At 39.9% G+C, this 10553-nt stretch overlaps 1 protein-coding gene across 2 annotated transcripts in view; it reads left to right on the top strand.

Annotated features, from left to right (window-relative positions):
• PTPRB (protein tyrosine phosphatase receptor type B) overlaps positions 1-6931 on the top strand; it is a 113307-nt gene extending 106376 nt beyond the window's left edge. Inside the window, exons 33-34 of one of the 2 annotated variants that reach the window (XM_080811991.1) lie at positions 2702-2822; positions 5032-6931. In XM_080811991.1, the coding sequence (XP_080668117.1) occupies positions 2702-2822; positions 5032-5054 (144 nt within the window). In that variant the 3' untranslated portion in view covers positions 5055-6931. Of the gene's footprint in view, positions 1-2701; positions 2823-5016 lie in introns of both variants that reach the window. The other variant, XM_080811992.1, reaches the window with a different exon arrangement.
• Positions 6932-10553: the final 3622 nt, after the last annotated feature.

Below are 10553 nucleotides of genomic sequence, written 5' to 3' on the forward strand. Positions count from 1 at the left end.
GATTCAGACCAACCTGTGTATTACATTTCTGAGTCTATAGGGATAGTCAATTTTAATTTTATTCCACCTTATTTGGGACACAAAGGGTCTTCACAAATTTTAATATATCCAAGAACAAGGATTTCTAAACAAAGAGGCATCAGACATGGGCTTTTGAAATATGTCCCTCCTTCCTTTAGCCTGCCTTAGGGGAAATTTGCAGTCTGACTCCAGGGAGACACTCAGATGAAGCAGTAAGATGTTAAAGAACAAGAGTTGACAGTCACAGTCTGTTCATCTCTTCTGCTTTCCGCAGGAGGAAACAGTGGGATGTGGTAGGAATAAGCTTCTTGGTGCCCGTTTGGGAGGTTGTCCTTGGGGTTTCCCATGGCCCGTGCATCTTACATTTTAGCTGTAATGGACTGCTCACAGTTTCCAGAATAGATGTGCACGTTCATGTTAGTTACATCACTTGGAATGTCCCACTTCTGGACTCAAGTTTTTACCTTTCTCCCTAGTTTGATACTTCTCTCCCCCCAAAATGAAGCTGATGATTTCTTCTTATGTGTAAAGCTTTATACACAATTCTATCTTACAGTTATCACCTTGTAGATATTTGTTCACATATCTGCTCCTCTGCTAAACTGGGAACTCAGGGACCATGAAAAGCTAGAAGTATAATTTTATAAATACTAGTACTACAAGAGTTGGTGAAATTGAATGGAATTGAGGCTTCACAAGTCAGCTAGACAGAGCAAAAAATTATCTTTAATAACTGAAGGTTCATATATAAGACTCTATTTTTCATTAAGAATAAAGTGGGAAGTACATTAACAGTCTGAAAGTTTTAATAGTAATTATTTTCAAAAGGACATTCTATTGGGAGAAGAAGGATTTATATTTAAGGCCGTGGAATTAATGAATATTAACTGGCTTCAAAGCCCACAGTGCATCATTGTTGAAGAATTTATTAACGAGGCATAGTGTAGATGTAATAGAATTCATTCCCAGTTGAACTTTAAGGTCCCAAAGTAATTTAATGTCCCAGTACAATTGCAAATGTGAATCATGCTTGGGATGGAAGGAACGAGGAAATGTCTGTCTATAATTTGGTAGATTGTTTTCAAGATGGCAAAAAGAAGCTGCCTATACTAACAACCATTTTCAGGACAGTATCCTCCTCAAATTTTCAAGACCAAGGTGGCATAAAACACACATTACACTCAGAAATGCATAAATAGTTACTATTGAAGCAGGCCTCACTTATGATTGATTTATTTCTTCGAAATATCCTAATCTAATGAGTATACTGGGCCTACATTATGAAGTCCGTTTGGTAGATGACCAGACTAGCTTCCCATCAGGGGCAATGCCTAGTGTCAACCCATGAAAATAAATACCGGACCAGTTCTAAAGTTCATTGGTAAGGGAAGATCTTATAGTCTCACTTTGTATCTCAAATTTTTAAGATACTTTAAGGTAACACATTGATCACCTTGAACACAGGGTCCAGGGATGATTTTCGATACCCATTTAATTGACAGCAACACAGAGTCTCATACCCTTTTGTGGTCAAAGGATGTTAGCTCTAGAAGAGACCTCAGATTTTTTCTAGATCTTTCCTGAGAAGCCTTGTGATTCAGTTTAGGTCAGCTGGAGGCAGACGAAGAGCCCAGTGTCTCTTGCATGCTGTTGTGTTTTCTTCCAGCCTCCTCTTTCCCTGGGCTCTGAGCAGTTGCTGTGTCACTAAGGGAGGCCAAGCAGTGAGGTCACGTGGACGTTCTTTCCCTTACTAGACAGCTCTGTCGGTAGCAAGGAAGGAAGCTTTTGTCTAAACCTCTATCGTCAAGTGAAGGTTTTTGTGTGTCTTGATGGTCACCAAAACATTGACTCTTCTATCTTTGTTTCTGTCTCACGTAGTTAGTTCCCACATAGTTGACAGAGGTAAGTCTGTTCTCACTGTGTAACCTTCTGTAGTTCTTTGTCCTCAGCCAACCTCTTTGAGATTCTTCCTTGTGCCAGTCTCAGATGCTGAGAGAACCAAGAGAGAGAGACACTGACCTTGCCCTCAAAGAACTGACAGTCCAGCTGGGTCTACTGTATACACCTTCTTTTTCTCACCATCCCCCCAAAAGAAAGGGAACAGAGCAGCAGAGTATGCAGCAAAATGATTTTCTCATTCAATAATGCAATGAAATTAGGATTCATCTAAGAAATCTGGTATAGTGAAAAGAACATGAATATGCACCCTAGGATCAAATGCTAGGGTCCCATTTCTTGGCTATGTAAGAAGTTACTTAACTTCTCTGAGTCTTCGTTCCTATGGTTATATCTACTTTATGAGATTGTCAAAATAATCAAATGAGATAATTTATGTCAAAGGCATAGTACAGAGTTTGGCATTCAGTCATCTATTTAATAAATATTTGTGGAGAAATGACTATGTGCCACATATAACTCTAGGCACTCATGAAATATACTCTATAAATATGCATGCACATAAAAAAGAATAAATAAACATCACCTCTTTCCTCATTACCATTATTCTCCTCTTAGTGCTAATAGAAAGCACTCTTCTATGTACTAGAAACTGTTCATGAAATGATCAAAAGATTTGCTAACTATATAGAACCCCACCACTCTTGATGCTTTGTGAGAGTCTCCCATCTTTCTTGTGCTGAAGAATTTGCCTTCCTCTGACATGTTTTGTGCTTTTTCATAGTGTCAGTACGTATACCTACATCAGTGCGTGAGAGATGTCCTCAGAGCAAGGAAGCTACGGAGTGAACAAGAAAACCCCCTGTTTCCAATCTACGAAAATGTGAATCCAGAGTATCACAGAGGTAGGAGCTTAGTCCACTGACTTACAAGTTCATGTATCAAGATATGATGCATCTAGAAACCACTGATAACCTAAAGTTCTTCCAAAATGCGCCAGCCCTTCCTTCTGCCACCCAAAGGCCCTTAGAGAGTGGCAGTGTGGAGGAGAGGCAGAATGGGGAGGGAGCCCCACCACCGAGTACTGACTGCACGTGGAGGCTCTTCCTATCTGGCTGGGGGTGCCCCCTCCTCAGGATTCTACTTCACATGTCTTTTCTAAGCAGCAAGACTGTTTGCTGGGGAAGACGCTTTGAATTCACAACTGTGGATTCAGACTGTAAAATCCCTTTGAGAATTTGGCCATATGCATTGAAGTCCTCATTATGTTCTTGTCTTGTCACCCAAGTGCTGAAAAAGCTTTATTCATGACAATTTTTATAGCTAAAAGTTGAAGTGAAAAAAACCCAAATGTTTAACAGTGGCGGGCTAAGTATACCATGGTGCATTCATTTAATACAATGCAGTCGTTAAAAATGATATTTTTGATGATATTATAACATGGATATTCTTAGAAATATGTTGACTTAAAAAAAAAAAAAAAGCAGGGGCACATGGGTGGCTCAGGCAGTTAAGTGACCAACTCTTGGTTTTGGTTCAAGTTGTGATCCCCGGCGGGGAGATCTAGCCCTGCCTCAGGCGTTATGCTCAGTGCAGAGTCTGCTTGAGGTTCTCTCTCCCTCTCCCTCTCCCCGTCCTGCCTGTATTCTTTCTCTCTCTCTAAAATAAATAAATAAATCTCTAAAAAAAATGCTCGCTGTCTCTCTCTGCCCCTCCCCCATCTCTGTCTCTAACAACAACAACAATAACAACAGCAAAGAATGTAAAACAAACAGAAACAACACAAGGGGGTGGAGGGAAGGACCAGAGAGAAATAAACCACAACAGTAAAACAAAGTTCTCAGAGCAATAGAATAATACATGATTTTTCTTCTGTCTTATGTAGTACATTTTCTAGAACAACCATGTACCATTTTTTAAACAAAAAATTCAGTGAAATGAATGTATAAACTTTCAAAGGCACTACTTTGATCAGACAATAATTACTTGACAAGTGAAGGTTTTCATGCATTTTGCCACTCTAAACCATCATTTAGACGTAATTTATCACAAAGGCTAACTGCAAATTTGAAGTTCCCTTGTGTTAGTTATCTATTACCACCCAACAAATTACCCTACAACTTAGCAGTTTAGCTCAGCATTTATTACCTCACAGTTTCTGTAGATCAGGTATTTGGCAGGAGCTTAGCTGGGTGGTGTTGCCCAGGGTCACTCATGATGCTGTAGTCAAGATGCTGGCCAGGGCTGCAGTCATCTAAAGGCTTGACTAGGGCTGGGAGGTCCACTTCAAGAAGGCACACCCACACGGCTCTTGATTTAGGTCTCAGTTCCTTGCCACGTGGACCCGTGTCCATCTAAAAATCAGATAATTCTTGAAACGTTATTTCAGTTATTTTATCTCCCTTTCTTTTTTTTCTAATCTCCATTTCTAACTGACCCTCGATTTTCTTTAGTTTCTCTGCACCCTCTGTACCTGCCCACCGAGTCAGTTTGTTACATAGTTAATAATCTGTGAAGCACATATACATGAGAGAGCTTCCATTTAAAGGAGTTTTTGTCAAGCGATAGTTCTCTTGCATTATAAATAATTACCCCCTAATGTATCTGTATAGTAAATTAAGGTTTTTGCATGTCACTTTCTTTAAGAAGCTCCAGGATGGAGGAAGCTCTGGGGGATCTGGAAGGTGTCTTTGTCTTGTTATGACTTGTGTGAGAGTCTTCTTTTTTTTTTTTTAGAGTCATCTTTTGTGCTCGCAAAAGAGCCAGCTATGGTATGGTTCGCTTCAGGTATCTAAAAGTTAGGATTCAGGTCCTAGCTCTGGAACTAACTAGCATTACCAAGCTGTATAACTCTAAGTGAGTTATTCTGCCTCTCTGGGCCCCTGGGCTCATCTATATAATCAGAGAAGATGAACTAGAATTACTAGTTCCTTCCAGTTCTAGGAATCTGTGGTTCTGAATGGAACAACATGGACCCGCAGCAGTGGTCTCACCCTAAACCATACTGAACGTTCGTCATTTCTGCTAGTCTTATCCATTTGTAATCTTCATAAATGGAACAAACAGCTGCAACACACCCGGCTCCCTCTCTAACCACAGTGTCCTTCCTTTCAGACCCAGGCTATTCAAGGCATTGAGAATGTGTCTGAAGATCTCTCTCGGATAAAAACTATTCACTGTGTGATTTAAAAAGCAAAACAAAACAGAACAAAACAAAAAACATGCTCCATGCCCTACAGAGGTGCCAGCTATTTCTGTTGATACTATGTATAATTTATTAATCTGAAGAATTTTAAAGAATTTATGTAATTTAAAGGTAACAGATATTATTGTACATAGTTGTATTTTGTCGTTTATTCTGTAAATATGTATTTTTTCATAATGTTTAATATTAAGCTTTATATAATACTATTTTTCCACACTAAAGTGTTCATGGATTGTTCTACATAAACGAATTCAACCTGTATAACAGGACTACTGGTAAAATACATATAGAAGGGGTTACAGAGGCGATCCCATGGGCAGTGGCTTTGAGCTGTTTTGATAATCACCGGTCAGGATAAAGGCAGGGCTGGAGAAAGCATGTAATACAGCTGGCCTTCCTGCATTGCTCTTCTCGGAACCTAGGGATCCAAACATGATCCAAAGGCTATCTGGACAAATCTAGTTGTCAAGAAAGGATTGGGGGAAGGGGGTTAGGTGGCCCCAAAGCTGAAGTAGGTGGTTATTCCTAAACGACTTCATCTTTCTGCTTTGTCCTGACAGAGATTCAAGCCCAACTGGTCAGTTTAGGGACCATGTAACTTGCAAAGAAGTCCAGGCTTCAGGGTTGAGGGGTCTGATAGGGAACAATCCAGACAGAAGTGATGAATTCCTTATATCAAAAAGAATGCCCCCTGTACCCCTGACTGGAAACAAGATCAAGGTGCAAAGTGCCATCCACAGGGACTGGAGATTACGTCACTGCATTCGTAGTGTGGGAACGTGCATACCCATACCATAAGGAGTATATTGGTTGACGTACACACCCTCACCTTTGCCTCCTTTCTAGTGGGCTGCATTCCAGGAAAGGTCAAAATGATGTCACTCGTACTTGGTTTTTCCCAGTAAAAGAGGATTGTTGTGGCAGATTATATTTCTGATCAAAGGAGTTGGTATTAACTTCTTCTTAGAAGTGTCCACAAACATCAGATATAGCTCATTAAGCGAGCAAACAACCACCACCACCACCAAAACAATCTTCATTCATGCTTAATATAGAAATCCCCAAAAGACTTTCTTAGTAAATCACAGAGTTCAAAATATCAGCCGTCACCTGAAGGTGCCTTTACCATAAAAGCCACCACGTTTGTCTTCAGTATTTGTGCCTATTTTGACTATAACAAATTTCAGTGGGTTAGAAAGTGGGCTTTGCCCTCCTCAAGCTCCTGTTCTGAGGACAATTTGAAAGGTATCTGTAAGAAATCTTCGTGGCTACTTGAGAAATGAGGCAGGATGTTCACCTTTTTTCTCACTTACCAATCTCTCCACAAATAAACCTAAGAATTAGAGATGAAAGTCATTGACCTTACAGTTTCAACTGCAGAGAGAACACATTTCTTTTCAAAGTATGTATTTTTGCTACATACCATAAAGTCTCATAAGTAATATAATGAATGTAAATGAAAATCATTAAATATATCTAAAATAGTTATCTGAATGGTTATGTAAATTTCCACACACACCAGAAAAATTTCCAGGGCTACTTGAAGTTTATAAAAACACGGGAAAACTTTCTAAGAATAAATGTGAAGAGTAATAAAAGAATTCCAAGTTTTCGTAGTCTCATTGTCCTCAATGCCCTTGTGAAATGGCGGTGGTAGGCTCTGCTTCTGTTTCAGGGAGCCAGGTGGATCTTCTAGAAATGAAAAGGAACAATACATACGTAAGGGTGACAGATGTACCACCAGGAAGAAAACAGAGGTCAGAGATTAATGAGATGTGGCATCCATTAGGAATAACTTCCCCTACGTTGAAAAGGAAAAGCAAGAAAAAACAACAGATTTTTATTTTATTTTTATTTTTTTAATTTTATTATGTTAGTTGCCATATAGTACATCATTAGTTTTTGATGTAGTGTTCCATGATTCATTGTTTGTGTATAACACCCGGTGCTCCATGCAATCCATGCCCTCCTTAATACCCATCACCGGCTCCCACATCCTCCTACCCCTCTCCCCCCTGAAACTCTCAGTCTAATTCCCGGAGTCCACAGTCTCTCATGGTTTGTCTCCCACTCTGATTCGCCCCCCTTCATTTTTCCCTTCCTTCCCCTAATGTCCTCCATACTATTCCTTCTGTTCCAACAGATTTTTTAAACTAATGTTGCTTGGCACAAAACACATTACCACGTGGAAAGAGAAATTCATTTTTGGCTTTTCATTCATTCAGAAAAGTTTTACTAAGTGCCTATAAGCTGCTAGGCACTGTCCTAGAAACGACACCTTTCTACTCAATAAAGAAAATGCATCCCAATAATAAAGGTAGGGTAGTTGTTACTATTCCAACTAAGCTTGAAAGAGGGCCTCGGGGAGCCAGTGACAGAAGGAAACAACCCAGGGCAGTGGTTGCCTTCCTCAGAGCACGCTGCCAGACGCTGATGCTTTACTTGCGAACCACTGGATCTAGAGGAGAAAGCAATTACTCGCACCAACCAGGAAGGAAAACTGTAAAAAACCTACATGCCTGTAACAGTAAACAGTGTTCATGTACCCTAATGTGTCTGGGGTGACATCGTGGTTAGGGAAATGGACACGACAAGGGGAAACTGTATGTTCTTTCCATCTAATCCAGGAAATATTTATTCCTACCCTCCACGTGTCTAATTTTAAATCTCCTTAGCAACAAATATTTCACTATCTTCCCTCCTGCCGCCACCAAAGACTAAATACATTATCTAGTTGATCTGTTTATTAAATTTAGGAGGGGGGAAAAGATTCCTTGACATTCCGCTCAACTGGATGTATTTTAATTGAATCCTGTCATGTGCTGTGTCTTGGTAAACACCCCATTTCCTGTCGTGGGGGGCATCCTGTTTGCACCTGTGCACTCCACTTTAATCATCCAGCCTTCAAAGTGCTTTGGAGCCATCAAATCTTGGGAGAGTCCCATCTTGCATCTTAATCATTATTTATCCAAGTTCTTTATAATTAACTCCTTTAATCTCTACTCATTAAATCGATTTCGTATTATCATTCTGTTGCTCGCTGGATAGCAGCCAGGTTTTCAGCTCTTGGATCAGATTTTTCAAAGGCTCATTTCCCTGCCTGGGCCTGCACATATTTGTCCTAAGTAATTCACCATCCCTTCCTTAACACTTCCGAGTCCCTCTCTCTCCCTACTTGTTCCTTCTTTTTTGAACATGTTTGCTTTCCCAGTTGAATGTGATTTTATTTTCTGTTCATCTTATCTCCGTAAACCCACTGGCATTTCATAGTCTTTTCAGGCTCCACATTATAAGAAATGACCAGGGTTTCACTTTTTAAATACTAAAATGGTCATGGCACACAGACATGTTGGGGGCAGTTTTATTTGGAAGGGTCTTTAATTAATTTTGTTATTACCTCTTGGAGGAGAGCTGAAAGTGACATGGGAAAATAATATGAAACCACCAAGCAGATGTCCACCAATACAAAAATAGACCTCACATGCTATACTTCACACTCTGATTCTCTTGCCTTAGTGTCTCAGGATCCAGTTTCTTATATTAAACAGTCTCCTCACTTTTTTGCAAGAAAATTACCGGCCATATACTAAATTCCCAATTACTTACCTCTCTGAGTCTTGGAGGTTGTAATCCAGAAGTCATAAACTGGCCAGCTCTGCGTGACAACAAATGAGAGGACCTGAGCCCCAACCCTGGGAGGTTCTAGAGTTTTAGTTTACCCACATGAGCCATGCCCTACTTGAGCTGCTATTAAAAAGCAAAGGAAATAGCTGCTTGTTTGAGGTGGTAGTTCAAGGACTTTCCAGGTTCCATGAGGAAATGAAAGTAATTCACCAGCCAAGACAGTGTGGCAAGAAGGAATGGCTGATCCTCCCCCAGGTGGCTGTGAGCAACCCTCAACCCACCTTCATTCCTAATGAGTTCAAGTGAAAAGGCCATTACCAGCCCAAATGCCCTGTTAAGCTTCTGAGTATTCTTAACAGAGATTTCAAATCACATCAAGTATTCAAAAAAAGTTTCATATCAGAGGAAAATCTGTAAATCATGACTGCAGAAAGCAAGTGAAATGACATAACTAGGAGGGGAAATATCTGAAAAAGGAAATCTAACCAGACGTCATCAGGAAGAGAAAACGGCACCCTTTCTGTGTGTCCAGATTGTTCTTCGAAGATGTCATGTTACTATTAGGACATATTACCTTTGTTGGGGGGGAGGCTCTCCTTGACGTCATCAGCCAGATGATTTAGCCGATTAAGCAATTGAATTGGTTCATTTAGTTTTGTGACTTGACCACGTGTTTGACTAAACTGACTAAGCTTGCAATTCAAACATACTACCTTAGATTCTTGTAGTGGATGATGCCTTTGAAAGTGGCCATTTTAGTTAAAATACAGGGTAACATTTGATACAGCCATGGTAATAGCAAAAATCTGTTCTGTTCTAAAAATGTTTCTAGCAATGGAAATATTTCTGACTAAAAGAATACTCTTGACTTGTAGGGAGGCTCCCTAGGAATAAATGTATGCAACAAAAATAAGACATTTTATTTTTTTAAAGGTTGTCTATATAGATACATTCATGAAACAAGGAAATTGTTAGTGAATGCTCTTAAAAATAGAAGTTTATGTAATGGAAATCAAGAAATCTATTAACAGATTTACCAAAGATTATTTTTATAGCCTATATGCCAATGTACATGATCTTACATAAGTTACCAAAATAAGTTGTTCAACACTGTGAATAATGTCAGACAAATGTAATGTGCCCCTTCTAGAATCATCACAAAAAATGTTAGTTATGGCTGTCTTTTGCCTTAAGTAATTCCTTTTAGGACATACCTTCTTCACAAGAGCAAGCTTTCGGTTATGTTCGAGATGTTGTATTTTAATTGTTGAGTGAGTGGAGAAGTATCCCAACAAAAAGGAGCCCATACAGATGTGGCTTTAGAGGTTCGTAGTACAGTGGAGCAGTGTTCCCTCTGCAAGCTGTGGGGAAAGTTTGCAGCAGCAACTTTGTGAAAGTTCCTACTCTCGGCCACGTTGACAACGGGATGCACCAGAGTCCTCGCCTGGAGAGCCCTGGGTCTCTGGTCTTGCAAGTGGGACCACTGGGCTTACAAGTTGTATAAAGGCAAGGATCAAGTCTCTAACATCGTCTCTATTGCCACCTTGCAGAAACAATTTCCTAGCTCATGTATGTTCAGCATCCACATCCTGAGCAGACACTGCTCCTGGCCCAATACTTTGGATGTTAGGTAGCCAGTGTCTAATAACACCGTCATCCACGAACGTGCAGCTGGCTATTCCTTGAGTTCTGTGCAGCTTAAATAAACACTGTAAATAAAGCCAGCAAATGAACATATTTTGTTCTGTAATAGAGCACTTTTATGTTTTTAGTATCATGTATTCTTTCTCTGCAACTCTGGTTATTT

The sequence above is a fragment of the Martes martes genome (genome assembly GCF_963455335.1).
Source record: "Martes martes genome assembly, chromosome: 8".
Lineage (NCBI taxonomy): Eukaryota > Metazoa > Chordata > Mammalia > Carnivora > Mustelidae > Martes > Martes martes.